This window comes from Macaca fascicularis, chromosome 7 (assembly GCF_037993035.2).
Source record: "Macaca fascicularis isolate 582-1 chromosome 7, T2T-MFA8v1.1".
Classification (NCBI taxonomy): Eukaryota; Metazoa; Chordata; class Mammalia; order Primates; family Cercopithecidae; genus Macaca; species Macaca fascicularis.
The window spans coordinates 31,867,150-31,886,508 of record NC_088381.1 but is presented as its reverse complement, the minus strand read 5'-3'; the positions used below and the strand labels follow the sequence as shown (position 1 = coordinate 31,886,508).

Sequence of the window (19,359 nt, the reverse complement as noted above, 5' to 3'; positions counted from 1 at the left end):
GTTTTAAAGCAGACATTTTCATATCCTTTGGCGGAGGTGAAAGACCCAGACCTTTTGAAAAGCATTTTAGAAATAAGTTCTTAAAAGCACTCCAAACTGACTCTCTTATCTTTGGTCACGTGACAGTACAGCTGCACTTTGGGGCCTTTGCCTATATCCTGTTGGTTGCCTCACTTCGGAATTGTAGACGTGTGGGAGAATAATGCTCCCATTCTTCTCTATCTTGTCTAGTTCTAGAAGATATGGTGATGGAAACCTTACCTTTTTCATAGTAAAATGTAGCTACTCAGGAATGATGAGGGGCACCGTCACATCAGGTAATACTCATTCCAGTTATATTTTATGAGGTAAAATTGATATTGTTGTTTGGTTATTCTTACAGATTTTGACAGCCTCCACCAAAGTGTTTTAAAATGACTTATTTAGTCTATAACTCTTCCCTGAATTCAGTCTCCGGACACCTACTTGATGTTTCCTCTTGGATGTGATAATAACAATCTCAGATTTAAAATGCTCTAAATCAATTTACTGATTTTCTTTTCTTCCTTTTTCTTTTTTTCCAAGATGAGAGTCTTGTTCTGTCTCCTAGGCTAGAGTGCAGTGGCATGGTCGCAGCTCACTGCAACCTCCGCCTCCTGGGTTCAGGCAATTCTCCTGCCTCAGCCTCCCGAGTAGCTGGGACTACAGGCACCCACCATACCACCTGGCCAATTTTTGTATTTTTAGTAGAGACAGGGTTTCACCACGTTGGCCAGGCTGGTCGTGAACTCCTAACCTCAAGTGATCCGCCCACCTCAGCCTCCTAAAGTGCTGGAATTGGATTATCACAGTAGCTACGCAAATGAACTTCTTGCTTCTGCCTTTGCTCCCCCACAATTCTGTCCCAATAGGTAGCCAGAGTGATCTTTTATTCCTTTTCTCAAAACCCGTCTGTGACTTTTAGTTTTCACTCAGAGTAAAAAGCTAAAATGCTTTTTAAAAGGAATCTTAGGATCTGTAAGCCCTACTCAATCTGTCCCCTTGCCCACCCTATTATCTTGTGTTTAATCTTGTCTTCCTCTCACCTGCTAGGTGATCCACACAGGCCTCCTTGCTATTTCTCAAAGGTAGAGCTTTGATCTCAACTTTATACCTACTATTCATTTGGTCTTAAATGCTCTTCCTCCAGTTAACTGTATATAATGGCGCCTCACTCATTCAAATCTTTGCTCACATATACTTTAGCAATGAAGCTTCCGCTGACCACCCTTTTTAGAATTAAACTTCTCTATTCCAGCATAAATCTATCCTAGAACAAATCTCTTCAAATATTTTACAGGGTTTGACTCTTTTTGTCGACATAAATCTAAGGTTTTTGACCTGAATGTGTGGTGACTCTTGCTTATAATGGCCATATTGTTTTTGGCTACTGCCATTCTGTGAGTTAGCAGAAATAGGAGGAGCAGCAAGAAGATGATTTCAGTATTGTAGCTGTTGTGTGTTAAACACTTTGAGAGACCTGCAAGTGGACATCAAAAGCAATTGGAAATATATGACTGGAGATCGAGTTAAAATAAACTACTCTGAGGAATAAAAGGAAGCCTTAGCCTAAACAGAACTTCAAGTTTATTGTCTTCACAAAATATTCTTTGTTTTATAATTGTATGATTTCTTAGCCTTTGTAGCTGTGCTATATTCTGCTTATGTCTAAATTTTTAGTAAAGCTCTTAAAATGAGGGGAGGGTTTATACATTTACCAATGGTCAGAATAATGGGAGAGGCTCATGGACTTCTCCAGAATTTTGAGTTCTTTTTTTTTTGGAGGTGTAGTCTCACTCTGTTGCCCAGGCTGGAGTGCAGTGGCATGATCTTGGCTCACTGCAGCCTCCTCCTCCTGGTTTCAAGCGATTCTTCTGATTCAGGCTCCCTACTAGCTGAGACTACAGGCGCGCATCAGCATGCCCGACTAATTTTTGTGTTTTTAGGAGATATGGTGTTTCACTATATGGCCAGGTTAGTCTCGAACTCCTGACCTCGTGATCTGCCCGCCTCTGCCTCCCAAAGTGCTGGGATTACAGGCGTGAGCTGCTGCGCCCAGCCTAATTTTGAGTTCTGTAAAGAACAATTAACTGCACTGTCCCCCAGACGTGGTTACCTTTCTTGTTTATTGATTGCTTAATATGTATTTAGCATTCACTCAGTATGTGTTGGGAATACATTATAGGCTGGTAAACAAGCAATTACAGCACAATGTTCTGTATTAAGTGCTAGATGCAGAAAATAATAGAGTCTTAGGGATGGGGTCAAGGGATGGCTCTCAAAGGAAGTGAACCATTAGCTGAGATAAGCACAGGAGTTTGGATGCTGGTAAAGGGATGGGCGACTGATCAGAATATATAAAGCCCTGGAGTAAAGACAAAGCCAAGCATTTTGAGGGGAACTGAGAAGGTTGGGCAAAGAGGGAATGAATTAAAAGAGATGAAAGCTAGAGATAAAAGACTTGATATTCAAGGCTTGGGGCATTATCTTGAAGAAAATCTTAACATTTTAAAGGAATGACATAATGAGATTAACATTTTAAGATCTCTAGCTATAATGGGGAGGTTCAAACTGCCAGGGGGCTTTCATATTCATTGTGTCTAGGATAGGGCTTAAAAAATTATTATTTTTTTTCTTGCTTTGATTGTAGTATGCGCCCAACATTTTGAGAACAGCTGAATTAATAGGGTTCTTTAGGAAGCCTGTTAATTTTATCTAAATTGTCATGGTGGTGTTAGGGCCAGCGGGAAATCTTTTTTTCTCATTTGGGCTGGTTGGTGTTACCAAAATATCAGGGGTTTGGTCTAGGTCCTGCTGCTTGCCGCTCAGGAAGCCAATCACAGAGATGAGTATTGCCAGAGAAGAAGGCTTTAATTGGGTGCTGCAGCCAAGGAGATGGGAGATCAGTCTCAAATCCATCTCTGACTGACTGAAATTAGAGGTTTATATAGCAGAGAAGAAATGTAACCATGTGTGGGCAAACAGGAATTAGAGAGGGGTGAGAAAGAGAAGTTGGTCAACAGGCAACAACAGGTGGTCAGTTAAGCAATCATGCAGGGTCTGGCTTCTCATTGTCATCTGTTAAGTAAGCTTCAGCTTCTTGATCCTATCTAGGAGGCCTTATGGTTTGTTTCCTAAGAAAGGAGCTTAGATAACACAAATAGAGCTTTCTCAAGTTTTAAGACTGAGAGGATCAATTTCTGTATTTGTTCAAAGAAACCATAAAAGTTCTGTGGGATAACTGGCTGGTTTCAATGTTATCTTTCCCTCAAGGAAGTAAACAAACCATTAAACTGGGGCTTGATTGAAGTGGGCTTTTTGATTTGAGAAATTCAACTATGGTAAGTTCTCCCAAGTCAGTAATATATTTTCCTTTTTTTTGAAATCTGTTTGTTAGAAGATGGGATCAGGCAAAGGGAAGGAGAGAAGCTTTCACACAGTTGAGAAAGAATGCTTTTTAGGCTTCAGGCAGTTTTCTTTCTTTCTTTCTTTCTTTCTTTTTTTTTTTGAGACGGTGTCTCGCTCTGTTGCCCAGGCTGGAGTGCAGTGGCACGATCTCGGCTCACTGCAAGCTCTGCCTCCCAGGTTCACGCCATTCTCCTCCCTCAGCCTCCCCAGTAGCTGGGACTACAGGCACCTACCACCACGCCTGGGTAATTTTTTGTATTTTTAGTAGAGATGGGGTTTCACTGTGTTAGCCAGGATGGTCTCCATCTCCTGACCTCGTGATCCGCCCGCCTCGGCCTCCCAAAGTGCTGGGATTAGAGGCATGAGCCACCGCTCCCAGTGGCTTCAGCCAGTTTTCTTATCACAAAGCCCTCACCTACTTCTGATTTCATATAGAATTTTTCCAGTTACCCAGTCACTTAAACCCGAAACCTGGGAGCTATCCTACACTTTCGCCCTTCTACAGTTGGTTATTCAGTCCTTTAATAAAATAATCTTTAGGCTGGGTGCAGTGGCTCACGCCTGTAATCCCAGCACTTTGTGAAGCTGAGATGGGTGGATCACTTGATCCCAGGAGTTCGAGACCAGCCTACCAACCTAGCAAGTCCCCGACTCTTAAAAGGAAATTAGCTGGGCAGGGTGGCACATATCTGCATAGTCCTAGCTACTTGGGAGACTGAGGTGGGAGCATCTACTTGAGCCTGGGAGTTCAAGGCTGTGTTACTGGTGGAGGGTGTCCAGGTTCTTGGCATCTTGAACAAAGAACTGGACAAAACACACAGACAAAGCAAGGAAAGAATGAAGTCAGATGAAAGTACGCTCCACAGTGTGGTGGCGGGCCCTAGCGTAGGGGCTCAAGGGCGCTGTTATAGAATTTGCGGGGGCTTAAATACCCTCTAGAGGTTTCCACTGGTTACTTGGTGTACACCCTATGTAAATGGAGAGGTGAAGTAAAGTTACAAAGTCATTTCCTTGGTGTATGCCCTATGGAGAGGATATTTCCTGTCATAGCTGAAGTGTGAATCGGCCTGATGTACCCTGCCTCCAGACCCTATTTTCCTTTCTCAGCAGCTTTGAGCTGTGTTCATACTACTGTACGCCAGCCTGAGTGACAGAGTGAGACCTTGCATCCAAATCATGATAAAAATAATAATCTTTCATGTCTTCTCAGAGCTCTTCTAAACCTTTCCCGCTATCTTCTAAACCCTTTCCCTCATCAACACTGATTAAGTTTAGATGCTCAGCTTTTTCATGGAATATTATGTTGCTTCCTTGCATCCCACAGGTCTAGGGTTGTTTAGTTGCTTCCCTATGTTTAAGGGCTTGAGTCCAGGTTGTTGCCAGTGACCAGATGTTTCTAACCAACCTCTGGTGTCTTCCCCACCACCGCCCCAACTTTAATCCAACTGAAGTATTGCTGACACAGTTATTTTCATAAAAACAGTTTGATTGCCGGGCAGGGTGGCTCATGCCTGTAATCCCAGCGCTTTGGGAGGCCGAGGCGGGCAGATCATGAGGTCAGCAGTTTGAGATCAGCCTGGCCAACATAGTGAAACCCCATTTCTGCTAAAAATACAAAAATTATCTGGGCATGGTGGTGCGCGCTGTAGTCCCAGCTACTCGGGAGGCTGAGGCAGGAGAATTGCTTGAATCCGGGAGGCGGAGGTTGCAGCGAGCCAAGATCGCGCCACTGCACTCCAGCCCAGGCGACAGTGCGAGACTCAGTCTCAAAACAGTTTGATCATGTTTCTTCTCTGTTTGAAAAATGTAAATTGCTTCATGTTGCCAACATACAGACTTCCTTTTTCTTGGCATAGGAGCTTTTCAGTTTCCCTCTGCTTCTCAGTTTCTGCAGTCATGTTTTTCACACCTTACTGTTCATTGAAAATAGAGTCCTTCACTGTTGCTGCCTGCTCCCCATTCACAATTCTCCTTTTCTTTTACCTCTGGCCAAATGCTACATTTTCTTTTAGTCATAACTTTCTTTTTCATTCCAACAGTATGACTGTCTAGACGGTTCTAGTCTAGGAGGGTCTCCTTGTCTTAGAAGTTTCCTTATATCTGTTCATATAGGTATGCAGTCCTGTCATGTTCTGTATGGTAAATTTATGGGTGGCTTGTCTCTGTTTCACCTGGAAGACAGTAAACCACTTTTCAAACTTAGTGTCACATATAGTGCTTCCTATAGAATTTTAAAAAATGTGTCCCATAAGTCAATATGTTTTTGTATTTGTAGACCTGAAAGATGTCTGAAAATTCCAGTGACAGTGATTCATCTTGTGGTTGGACTGTCATCAGTCATGAGGTATGATATTTAATACTTTCTTCTAAGGTAATTTGTAATATTAATATTACCAGTGATGTAAATGGTGTTCTTTGAAGATCAGTCTTTTTCTACATTTAAGCAAAAAGTTCCAATGGACATTTTCCCTCTCGTATTAAACTTCACTGCTGAGAACTCTTCATGAGCCAGCATCTTCTACATTATTGTACATAGCTTGGAGACATTAGGCAAATACTTACTGAGGGTTTATTATTGGTCAGGCCTTGTGCTTTACTTTCATTTTCATATAATTTTTTCTTTTTTTTTTTTAGATGGAGTCTCACTCCATTGCTCCGGCTGGAGTGCAGTGGCGCCATCTCGGCTCACTGCAAGCTCCGCCTCCTGGGTTGGAGCTATTCTCCTGCCTCAGCCTCCTGAGTAGCGGGGACTACAGGTGTGAGCCACTGCGCTGGCTAATTTTTTTGTATTTTTAGTAGAGATGGGATTTCACCATGTTAGCCAGGATGGTCTGGATCTCCTGACCTCGTGATCCACCGCCTCGGCTTCCCAAAGTGATGGGATTACACGCGTGAGCCACCGCGCCCGCCACAAAATGAATTTTATAATAGAAGATTGATCTATGTACAACAAGTATACATAACTTGTACATTTTATTTTCTCATGCCAGTAATGTATGTTCACTATAGAAAAATGACAGTAAGGCCGGGCGCGGTGGCTCAAGCCTGTAATCCCAGCACTTTGGGAGGCCGAGACAGGCGGATCATGAGGTCAGGAGATCGAGACCATCCTGGCTAACACAGTGAAACCCTGTCTCTACTAAAAATACAAAAAATTAGCCGGTCGAGGTGGCAGGTGCCTGTAATCCCAGCTACTCGGCAGGCTGAGGCAGGAGAATGGCATGAACCAGGGAGGCGGAGCTTGCAGTGAGCTGAGATCCGGCCACTGCACTCCAGCCCGGGCGACAGAGCGAGACTCCGTCTCAAAAAAAAAAAAAAAAAAAAAAAAAAAGAAAAATGACAGTATACTGGCCAGGCGCGGTGACTCACGCCTGTAATCCCAGCACTTTGGGAGGCCGAGGTGGGCGGATTACGAGGTCAGGAGATCGAGACCATCCTGGCTAACACTATGAAGCCCCGTCTCTACTAAAAATACAAAATATTGGCCAGGTGCGGTGGCTCACGCCTGTAATCCCAGCACTTTTGGGAGGCCGAGGCGGGTGGATCACGAGGTCAGGAAATTGAGACCATCCTGGCTAACACCGTGAAACCCCGTCTCTACTAACAATACAAAAAATAAGCCGGGCCTGGTGGCCGGCGCCTGTAGTCCCAGCTACTCCGGAGGCTGAGGCAGGAGAATCGCTTGAACCTGGGAGGCGGAAGTTGCGGTGAGCCAAGACTGCGGCAGTGCACTCCAGCCTGGGTGACAGAGTGAGACTCCGTCTCATTAAAAAAGAAAAACAAACAAACAAAAAAACACCAAAATATTAGCCGGGCGTGGTGGTGGGCGTAGTGGCGGGCACCTGTAGTCCCAGCTACTCAGGAGGCTGAGGCAGGAGAATGGCGTGAACAGGAGGCGGAGCTTGCAGTGAGCCGAGATTGCGCCACTGCACGCCAGCCTGGACGACAGAGCCAGACTCTCTCTCAAAAAAAAAAGGAAAAGAAAAATGACAGTATACTGATAAACAGAAATATACTTACTCTAGGTTTTAATGGACTTATCTATAATTTTCCCATTTGTTTTTAGGGTATTGTAAGCCTCACTTGTTTTCTTAATAAAAGTTTTAGGCCGGGTGTGGTGGCTCACGCTTGTAATCCCAGCACTTTGGGAGGCCAAGGAGAAGGCGAATCACCCCAGGTCGGGAGTTCGAGACCAGCCTGACCAACATAGACTCCCGTCTCTACTAAAAATATCAAATTAGCCGGGCTTGGTGGCACATGCCTGTAATCCCAGCTACTCAGGAGGCTGAGGCAGGAGAATTGCTTGAACCCGGGAGGCGGAGGTTGTGGTGAACAGAGATCGTGCCATTGCACTCCAGCCTGGGCAACAAGAGCAAAACTCTGGCTCAAAAAAAAAACATTTTTAAAAAAAATTTGAGACGGAATTAAAATTTTTTATTAAAAATTAAATAAAAAATTTAATTAAAAATTAATTTTAAAAAAATTGTTTTTTTTACTCTCAGTTAAGGTTCAGGTAGTTATGTTTAGAAAACATTAACAGAAAAAACAAGTTTGCCTTTTCTGCGTTAAAGTTTCAAAATTTAAAAACATCTGTATCATTTGAGATTGAGATGATTTTTCTTTTTAAAATCTTCAGTGACTTTTCTATTTTTAACTTGTTTTCTTCAAAGGATTAGATCAACTCCCATAGCAACTTCTCCTTCAAGGATAATTAACAATACAGGAGCAAGGCAGCTATGGTAGTCTTACCTGTGAGTCTGCAGGGTGGAGTATCACAGCAGACCTCTCTGGCACTTAGTCAAGTATGTCATTGGGGTGTTCTGTACTGGACATTATGTCCCAGAGTAAATCACATTTGTACTTTTATCTCTCTTCTATATCTGCTTTCCAGGATCTACTCGTTCTTGCTAATGTCTCTTACATGTGTTCCTTTTCCTTTCCCATTACCACCGTTCTGATTTGGGCCAGAATTGGTTTCCCCAGCAGTTACTAATCCAACTCTAACTTTGCTTTAGCCTCTACCATTCTCCTGCCACTATAGACAACCTCAGAGTGTTGCATCCAGAATTCTCTTTAGGGCTCATCTTAAATGCTGCTTTGTCATGAATTCTTTTGATTTTTGCTGTCTTGAGTTATGTACATCAAGAGAATGCAGACCTTTCAATCGTGTGTGTCAGCAGACTATAGTGGGGACATAGGGAAAGAATCACCTTGGTCGTTAACTTTGTTTTGCTAATTAAGACACAAAGAAAAATTGTATGATCCACTATTATTAATGAAGAGACAGTCTGACATCAAAGTAGGAAAGATAACCTCAGAATAAAAAGATAGTCTAAAATTGTATAAGGAGAGTATTCATTAGCCCTATAGGTTTATTTAATCCATGTCATTAAAGCTTTAAACAGTTTTAGTTTATATTGCCATAATAAGTACTTATTTGCATATGGCTGTTTCTCTGAATACGTTGTAAGTTTGAATTTTTGATTTTTTTTTTTTTTTTTTTTTTTTTGAGATGGAGTTTTGCTCTTGTTGCCCAGGCTGGAGTGCAATGATACAATCTTGGCTCACTGCAACCTCTGCCTCCTGGGTTCAAGCGATTCTCTTGCCTCACCCTCCTGAGTAGCTGGGATTACAGGCGCCTGCCACCTTGCCCAGCTGTGAATTTGAATTTTTTATACCCTACAACACCTAACAAAGTGCCTTGTCTAGAGTAGTTCCATAAATGTTAAGCCAAAACAAATTACTACAGAAATAACTAAATTTAGACCCTTATTCTCTGGGATTCAAATTTATTGCTTGAGTTCATAAAATAGAGCATTCCACTTTTGGGCTGACCTGACTTAGAATTTAAACCTGAGACTCCATTCTGCCATTTTCCTGCCATGGGCCTTTGTGGGTTAAATTGAACAAAAGCTTGTCTGATTAGATATTGTTCCCTTGGAGTATGGCAGCATCTGAGACTTTTAATAATGGAAGAAGCATTTACATGTAGTCAAATCTAGCTTTGAGGAGCTAATAGGCAAATAACTGAAAGATTATCACTTTTCCCTAGGGGTCAGATATAGAACTGTTAAATTCTGTGACAGCCGCTGACAGCTGTGAGCCCACCCCAGAATGTTCATCTTTAGAGCAAGAGGAACTTCAAGCATTGCAGATAGAGCAGGGAGGTAAGTTGTTCACAAATTCTGATTTTTTTTTTTTTTTTTAGTAGAGTATATGAATGATATTATGAGTCTCACCTTCTTTCCAGGTGGGTGGCCTTTCTGGCTAATCTAAGTGGTCATTGGAGGATTAGAACTTACAGTATAGGCCGGGCACAGTGGCTCACACCTGTAATCCCAGCACTTTGGGAGGCTGAGGTGGACAGATCATTTGAGGTCAGGAGTTCAAGACCAGCCTGGCCAACATGGTGAAACCCTGTCTGTACTGAAAATACAAAAAATTAGCCGGGTGTGGTGGCGGGCACCTGTAATCATAGCTACTCCGAAGGCTGAGGCAGGAGAATCGCTTGAACCTGGGAGGCGAGGTTGCAGTGAGCCGAGATTGCGCTACTGCACTGCAGCGTGGGCGACAGAGCTAGACTCCATCTCAAAAAAAAAAAAAAAAAAACTTCAGTGTGGATTTAATGAAGGCCCACAGAACCCAGAGCCAACAGCCTGCCCCACGGGTTTATTTGCAGCTGTAGTATGTTTTTGAGCTTTCAGATACACTTTGTTGCTACGGAGGTAACCGGTGACCAAAAAAAAGTGTTTCATGGTTTAACGTGAATTTGTTTGGTAGTTTCTATTACTTATCATTTGCTTGGTAGTTTGTATTTACTTGTCATTATTAAAGTTAAGAAAAAAATTATTCATTTATCACAAGAGATTTACTAATCTCTTTTCCAGTTATGTTATGGAGTTACAGACATACCTCTCATTTTATTCTGCTTTGCTTTATTGTACTTCGCAGATACTGCATTTTTTACAGATTGAAGTTTGTGGCAACCCTGTGTTGAGCAAGTCTGTTAATGCCATTTTTCCAATAGCATATGCTCACTTCATGTCTGTCACATTTTTATAATTATAATATTTCATTTATTTTTATTTTATTGAATTGAATTGAATTGAATTGACGGAGTTTCACTCTTGTTTCCCATGCTGGAGTGCAATGGTATGATCTCGGCTCACTGCAACCTCCACCTCTTGGGTTCAAGTGATCCTCCTGCCTCAGCCTCTCAGCTGGAATTGCAGGCATGTGCCACTGTGCACAGCTAATTTTGTGTTTTTAATAGAGACGGGGTTTCATCGTGTTGGTTAGCCTGGTCTTGAACTCCTGACCTCAGGTGATCCACCCATGTCAACTTCCCAAAGTGCTGAGATTACAGGCGTGAGCAACTGTGCCTGGCCTGTAATTGTCATATTTCAAACATTTTCATTATTATTATATCTGTTAACGGTGATCTGTGATCAGTGATCTTTGATGTTACTATTATAATTCCTTTGGGACACCATGAACCGTGCCTATGAAAGGCAGTGAACTTAATAAATGTGTGTGTTCTGACTGCTCTACTGACTTGCTGTTCCCCCATCTCTCTTCCTCTCCTTGAGCCTCCCTGTTCCTGGAGACACAACAATATTGAAATCAGGCCAATTAATAACCTACAGTGGCCTCCAGGTGTTCAGGTGAAAGGAAGAGTTGAGTGTCTCTCACTTCAAATCAAAAGCTAGAAATGATTAGGCTTATTTGAGGAAGGCGGAAGGCATGTTGAAAGCTAAGTTGAAAGCTAAGTCTCTTGGACTAGATAGTTAGCCAAGTTGTGATTGCAAAGGAAAAGCTCTTGAAGGAAATTAAAAGTCCTTAGTGAACACATGAATGATAGGGAAACCATATAACCTTATTGTTGACATGGAGAAAGTTTTAGTGGTCTTGGTAGAAGATTGAACCAGCCACAAAATTCCCTTAAGTCACAACTTAATCCAGAACTAGGTCCTTCCTAACTCTCTCAAGTCTGTGAAGGCTGAGAATGGTTAAGAAGCTTTAGGAAGAAAGGCTGAAGCTAGCTGATGTTGATTCATGAGGTTTAAGGAAAGAAGCTATGTCCATAACATAAAAGTGCAAGGTGAAGTAGCAAGTGCTGATGTAGAAGGCGCATCAAGTTATCCAAGAGATCTAACTGACATAATGGATGAAGGTGGCTACCCCAACCAGCAGATTTTCAGTGTAGATGAAACAGCCTTCTATTGGAAGAAGATGCCATCTAGGACTTTCCTAACTAGAGAGAAGTCGGTATCTGTTTCTAGGCTTTAATGAACAAGCTCACTTTCTTGTTAGAGACAAATGTAGCTGGTGACTTTAAGTTGAAGCTAGTGTTCACTTACCATGCCTTGAGAAATCCTAGGGCCTTTAAAAAATATGCTGCATCTACTCTGCCTGTGCTCTGTAAATGGAACAACAAAGCCTAGGTGACAGCCATGTGTTTACAACATGGTTTACTGAAGATTTTAAGCTGAGTGTTGAGACCTGCTGCTCAGAACAAAAATATTCCTTTCAAAATACTAGACGTTGTATAGTAATACGTGGTCAGTCACCCAAGGGCTCTGATGGAGATGTACAAGGAGATTCATCTTGCTTTGTTTCCTGCTAACACAACATCCAATCTGTAGTCCATGGATCAAAGACTAATTTTGACTTTTAGCTTGTATTATTTAATAAATGAATTTTGTAAGGCTGTAGCTGCTGTAGATAGTGATTGCTCTGATGGATCAGGGCAATGTGTGTAAATTGAAAATCTTCAGGAAAGAATTCACCATTCTAGATGCCATTAAGAACAATTGTGATTTGTGGGAAAAGGTCAAAATATCAACATTCACAGGAGTTTGGAAGAAGTTGATTTTAACCGTCATGACTTTGAGTGGTTCAAGACTTTAATGGAAGAAGGAACTGCAGATGTGGTAGAAGTAGCAAGAGAATTGGAATTAGAAGTGGATCCTGGCTGGGTGTGGTGGCTCGTGCCTGTAATCCCAGCACTTTGGGAGGCCGAGGTGGGCAGATCATGAGGTCAAGAGATGGAGACCATCCTGGCTAACTGGATGAAATCCCATCTCTACTAAAAATACAATTAACCGGGCATGGTGGCAGGCGCCTGTAGTCCCAGCTACTCGTGAGGCTGAGGCAGTAGAGTGACGTGAACCCGGGAGGCGGAGCTTGCAGGGAGCCGAGATCACGCCACTGCACTGTAGCCTGGGCAACAGAGGGAGACTTCGGCTCAAAAAAAAAAAAAAAAGTGGATCCTGAAAATGTGATCCAATTGCTGTAATCTCATGATAAACTTGAACAGGTGAGGAGTTGCTTCTTATGGATGAGCAAAGAAAGTCGTTTCTTGAGATGCAATCTGCTCTTGGTGAAGATGCTGTGAATATTGTTGAAATGACAACAAAGGATGTAGAATATTACACAAACTTAGTTAATAAAGCAGTGGCAGGGTTTGAGAAGATTCACTCCAAGTTTGAAAGTTGTTCTACTGTGGACAGAGTGCTATCAAACAGCATTGCATGCTACAGAGAAATCTTTCATGAGAGAAGAGTCAATCCATGTGGGAAACTTCAGTGTTGTTATACTTTAAGAAATTGCAGTCGAGACTATCCTGGCTAACACGGTGAAACCCCGTCTCTACTAAAAATACAAAAACAAAATTAGCCGGGCGTGGTGGCGGGCACCTGTCGTCCCAGCTGCTCGGGAGGTTGAGGCAGGAGAATGGTGTGAACCCGGGAGGCAGAGCTTGCAGTGAGTGGAGATCACGCCACTGCACGCCAGCCTGGGCGACAGAGCGAGACTCTGTCTCAAAAAAAAAAAAAAAAAGAAATTGCCCTAGCTACTCTAGCCTTCAGCAGCTACCACAGTGGTCAGTCAGTAGCCATCACCTTTGAAGTAAGAGCCTCCACTAGCAACAGTATTAAGATTCACTGAAGGCTCAGATGATCACTAGCACTTTTTAGCAATAATGTATTTTTAAGTGAAGGTATGTACAGTTTTTTAGACATGATGTGTTTGCACACTTAATAGACTACAGTATAGTGTAAACCTAACTTTTACATGGACAGGGAAACCAAAAAATTCATGTGACTTGCTTTATTGCATTGGTTTGAAACTGAACTTGCAGTATATCTGAGATATGCCTGTACTCTGGTTCCAATTTGATAAAATGGAATTTGACTACTGTATTGCATCTGTATTATGTATACTTCCTGTGGGATTTGATGCACAGATTATTTATATAGAGAAATAGGACTCCTGAACAATTGCTGCATACACTTATGTTCATATTTAAATTACCTCATTAACTTTTTAGTATTACAGTAAAATGCATACAGAACATTTCCCCTCAGGAGAAAAAAGTGGATGTGTCAAGTCCAGAAATAGAAGAGATTATACCTGTTAACTTTTTTAAGCCTACATGTTGATTACTACTCTCATTTGAAAAGTGATTCTCAGCTTTTGTGTGTCAGAGATCCTTTTGAGAATCTGAAAGCTATGGACAGTTTCTTCCAAGAAATGCATTTATTTGAATATGTTAAAGAAAAGTAGGCCGGGCGCGGTGGCTCAAGCCTGTAATCCCAGCACTTTGGGAGGCCGAGGCGGGCGGATCACAAGGTCAGGAGATCGAGACCACAGTGAAACCCCGTCTCTACTAAAAATACAAAAAATTAGCCGGGCGTGGTGGCGGGCGCCTGTAGTCCCAGCTACTCAGGAGGCTGAGGCAGGAGAATGGCGGGAACCCGGGAGGCGGAGCTTGCAGTGAGCCGAGATCGCGCCACTGCACTCCAGCCTGGGCAACAGCGTGAGACTCCGTCTCAAAAAAAAAAAAAAAAAAAAAAAAAAAAGAAAAGTTTCTTTTTTGTTTGAGACAGAGCCTCGCACTATCACCCAGGCTGGAGTGCAGTGGCGCGATGATCTCAGCTCACTGCAACCTCTGCCTCCCAGGTTCAAGCCTCAGAGTCCCGAGTAGCTTGGATTACGGGTGCCCGCCATCACGCCCAGTTAGGGTTTTTTTTTTTTTTTTTGTATTTTTAGTAGAGATGGGGTTTCACCATGTTGGCCAGTTTGGTTTCGAACTCCTGACCTCCTGATCAGTCTGCCTCAGCCTCCCAAAGTGCTGGGATTACAGGCATGAGCCACTGTGCCTGGCCTAATTTTTTTGTATTTTTAACAGAGATGGAGTTTCACTATGTTGGTCAGGCTGCTCTTGAACTCCTGACCTTGTGGTCTGCCCGCCTCAGCCTCCCAAAGTGCTGGGATTACAGGCATGAGTCACTGCGCCCGATCCCAGTACCCCAGCCCAGTACTGTGGCAGAATCGTACCTCCAAATTAATACATTTTCTTTTGGGGCTATATAATGCTGAAAAATAATTCCCCCCCCCTCCCGTTCTTTACAGGACTTAAATTACAGAAGAAATGCATGTTCATGATAGGGAAAAAATAATAGTAAGCAAAAGAAATTTAAAATGGCCTATAATTCTTTTATCTTGAAGTAATTACTGTTGATATTTGGTATACTTTGCTCATAAATTGATATATTATTTTTAAGTTTTCTTAATATTTTATGCTCTTTTTTTTTTGAGACAGAGTTTCACTCTTGTTGCCCAAGCTGCAGTGCAATGGCGTGATCTCGGCTCACTGCAACCTCCACCTCCTGGGTTCAAGTGATTCTCCTGCCTTAGCCTCTTGAGTAGCTGGGATTACAGGCGTGCACCACTACAGCCGGCTAATTTTTTGTATTTTTAGTAGAAATGGGGTTTCACCATGTTAGCCAGGCTGGTCTCGAACTCCTGACCTCAGGCGATCCACCTGCATTGGCCTCCCAAAGTCCTGGGATTACAGGTGTGAGCCACTGTGCCCGACCTTTATGCTCTTTTTCATTAAAAATATATTGTGAGGTCATCATTCTGTTTGTACATATTTTCTTTGAGGAGATTCTTATAAAATACTTCTTCTGTAGTGACATTTCGTTTTTCTGTGTTTTGAGTTCTTTCTTTTTTAAAAAAATTGCTGGTAGAAATGGTCTCACTATATTGCCCAGGCTGGTTTTGAACTCCTGGCTTTAAGTAATTCTCCCATGTGGGCCTACCAAAGTGCTTTGATTACATCATGAGCCACTGCCTGGACTCCCCTCTCTCCAACTTTTTTTTGAGACGTGGTCACACTCTGTTGCCCAGGCTGGAGTACAGTGGCATGATCATGGCTCAGTGCAGCCTCAACTCCTAGGCTCAAGTAATCCTCCTGCCTCAGCCTTCTGAGTAGCTAGGACTATAGGCACATACCCCCATGCCCAAATAATTTTTTAATTTTTATTTTTGTAGAGACAGGGTCTTGCTGTGTTGCCCAGACTGGTCTTGAACTTGTAGGCTCAAGCAGTCCTCCAGCCTTGGCCTCCCAAAAGTGCTAGGGTTACAGGTATGAGTCACTGCACCCAGCCTGAGTCCTTTTTATAGTTTATGTTTTCTTGTAAAGCATTTAGACACACACACACGCACACACACGTATATATACTTTTATAAATAATAGTTTGAAGCCATGGTTTTTATTCTTACGGTAGCAGGCATTGACAGCCATTTGAATGGTCTTTAGGAACTTTGAATAAACTTCTAAGAATGCAGGAAATGTATCACTAGGTATCTAATAATAGATTTTTTCATATTAGGTATTAAGAAACACACTGGATCAAGTAATTTGGCAATGTAAGGTAGAGGTTTTATTTACTTAGTCAAGGTAGTTTTGATTTGAGTTCTTAATAAGTCTTGTGGCTGGGCATGGTGTCTCATGCCTGTAATCCCAGCACTTTGGGAGACCAAGGTGGGCAGATAGCTTGAGGTCTGGAGTTCGAGACCAGCCTGGGCAACATGGCGAAACCCCATCTCTACTAAAAATACAAAATTTAGCCGTGGCATATGCCTGTAATCCCAGCTGCTGAGGAGGCTGAGGCAGGAGAATCACTTGAACCCAGGAGGCAGAGTTTGCAGTGAGCCAAGATAATGCTACTGCGCTCCAGCGTGGGCAACAGAGTTCCCAGACTCTGTCTCAAAAAAAGAAAAAAAAAAATAGCTTAAATAATTGCATTTTCTTATCTAAATTATCACCCGATAATTTCAAATAAAATTTATTAGCAACAGTGGAGTGACTTCTGTAATTGTATGTGACATTTCATTAAATCTACTCTAACATATTAGGAAGAAATTTTTTTTTTTTTTGAAGGCAGAGTCTCGCTCTGTCACCCAGGCTGGAGTGCAGTGGTGCGATCTCGGCTCACTGCGAGCTCCGCCTCCCGGGTTCATGCCATTCTCCTGCCTCAGCCTCCTGAGTAGCTGGGACTACAGGCACCCGCCACCACGCCTGGCTAATTTTTTGTGTCTTTAGTAGAGACGGGGTTTCACTGTGTTAGCCAGGATGGTCTTGATCTCCTGACCTCGTGATCCGCCCGTCTTGGCCTCCCAAAGAGCTGGGATTACAGGCATGAGCAACTGCGCCCGGCAGGAAGATATTTTTATCTACCCAGATTATATGTTGGCTGCAGAAAGTCTATAGAGAGTTTTAAATTAAGAAATAATCATATTGATCTTTGCTTTGTATCAGAAAGCAGCGAAAATGGCACAGTGCTTATGGAAGAAACTGCTTATCCAGCTTTGGAGGAAACCAGCTCAACAATTGAGGTAAACTTGTATTTTACTCTATGGATATATGTTAAATAGTATCCTTAGAGTACTAATTAAAGCCTCTAACTCTATTTATGCATTCTATTCCTATTTTGAATTATAAGCAATTTTGACTTCTAAGTTAGATGTCTTAGAAGACATCTAAGCAAAGTAATTTCTTGGTATTGTGTTAAAGATCTATCTTTTCACCTCTAATATAATTCTCTTTGGAAGTAGATTGCATTCTTGAATTATATTGAACAATTAAGCTGTTAGGTTTCACGTCTAAAACGATGGTTCGTTTTAAAATTTGGTAACAACCTAAGACTTGTCCTTTGGGGTTTTACCTGACTTCTATATAAAACTAGATAGCTAGATGATCATTTTACATGGTGTTTTAGTCTGTTTGTACTGATCTAACAAAATACCTGAGACTGGATGATTTATAAAGAACAGAAATTTATTTCTCACAGTTACAGAGGCTGGGAAGTTTAAGATCAAAGCGTGGACAACCTCAGTGTCTGCTGATGGCATGCTGTCTTGTTTCCAAATGGCGTCTTGTTGCTACATCTCTAAGAGGAGATGAGCGAAAAAAGGCTGGATGCTGCATGAAGCCTGTTTTATAAAGACCTTGATCATATTCCCAGGGGAGATCCCTTATAACTCAGTCACCTCCTAAACGTCCCACTTCTTAGTACTATCACACTGGCGATTACATTCCAGCCTAGGAATTTTTGGGGACACCTTCAGACACATTCAGTACAAGATACAGCTGTTGAAGTTTATTACATACATAACCCAGAAAGTTTAGTTGAGTCTTTTTTGGGCTCCCACGCTACAGAGTTGTGCTCGAATAGACCCATGGAACTCGTGAGAGAAATAAACTCTTTTTTCTGTGGTTATTGAGGAGCAAAGGTGGGCTTCTCAGCTTCTGCAGCCCACTAGGAGAACGCAGTGGTCTGATCTAATTCTGAGAGTTGTCAAGGGATCTGACAGTGTTCTCAAGCTATATGATGAGCCTACTATTGCGTAATTCTTTACTAATGGGAGGAATCGTATCTTTTATTTTAACTCAGATTACTATAATACTTAGCACTGTTGTATTCTACGAGAATATAAGGCCCTTAAATCATTGTTGATTTACCATCTCTAAAATTATGGTTCTTCAGGCAGAGGAAGAAAAGATACCTGAAGACGGTATCTATATTGGAACTGCCAGTGATGATTCTGATATTGTTACCCTTGAGCCACCTAAGTTAGAAGAAATTGGAAATCAAGAAGTTGTCATTGTTGAAGAAGCACAGAGTTCAGAAGACTTTAACATGGGCTCTTCCTCTAGCAGCCAGTATACTTTCTGTCAGCCAGAAACTGGTAAGAATACACTGATAAGAGACATAAAGACATGTACGACCACATTTTATATAAGGGCTTTTTTTCTACCCCTAATAATTTAGTCTCTAGTTTTGAATATGTTTGGGTAAAACTCAAGACTATTTTGTGTGTGAAATCTATTAATACCTAGTGTTTTCCTGGACTGTTCTGGAGCATAGCAATCTTTTGCTATAACAGTAACCATCTTTTGCCATTAAATAGAAGGCAAAATTGCTTCAGTGAGATTTTTTAAAAATCACAAATGCTCCAAAATTCATTTGGTGCTTTTTAGATTGGGAGATTGGGGATGTTAATATTTTTGCTTGCAGTAGTATACATTTTGTATTATAGAAATAGTGAAAGAAAAATTCTTATTAAAGTCTCTTCAAATATATTCAATTATTAATCATGCAACAAACATTTATTGAGTACCTACCATATGCCAGACAGTGTTCAAGGTGCTGTCAATACAGCTAGTCTTCCAGAGCTCCTGACCTTCAGAGCTTTTGTTTTAGATTCTGTGATGAAAATGTCACTAGTGTTAAGTCACATTTTTAGTGCAATCAATACCCGTTGTACAGACAGACTCATTCAGAGATTAAAGTGTGAGTTGCTTGATTTCTTTCCACTATGCTTCAGCTCAGTTTTAGCAGTGTGTATAACATCTTTTAATGTGATATAAGTATGTAAATATAAAGTTCCTGGAAATATCAGTTATTAACCCACAATTATAACTAAGGGTGAGTGATGGCAGGGACAACTTGAAACACTGCTAGTGATTGTAAAAATTTCCTAGTTTGACAGAAAAACAGGAAACGTGTAGTATCTATTTTAGGTAATTTTTTTAGATTTTACCATTCTTTAATATTTACATTTGCCAACCAGAATCAGACA

General features: G+C 41.7%; 1 protein-coding gene across 21 annotated transcripts in view; it reads left to right on the top strand.

The window, feature by feature from the left end:
* Positions 1-19,359, top strand: part of CCPG1 (cell cycle progression 1) — a 50,727-nt gene that overhangs the window by 9,515 nt on the left and 21,853 nt on the right. For 11 of the 21 annotated variants that reach the window (XM_073995838.1, XM_045395490.2, XM_045395489.2 and 8 more), the window contains exons 2-5: positions 5,702-5,770; positions 9,479-9,593; positions 17,036-17,112; positions 18,264-18,465. In XM_073995838.1, the coding sequence (XP_073851939.1) occupies positions 5,711-5,770; positions 9,479-9,593; positions 17,036-17,112; positions 18,264-18,465 (454 nt within the window). In that variant the 5' untranslated portion in view covers positions 5,702-5,710. Of the gene's footprint in view, positions 1-5,701; positions 5,771-9,478; positions 9,598-17,035; positions 17,113-18,263; positions 18,466-19,359 lie in introns of all 21 variants that reach the window. The other 10 variants (XM_073995840.1, XM_073995837.1, XM_073995836.1 and 7 more) reach the window with 3 other exon arrangements.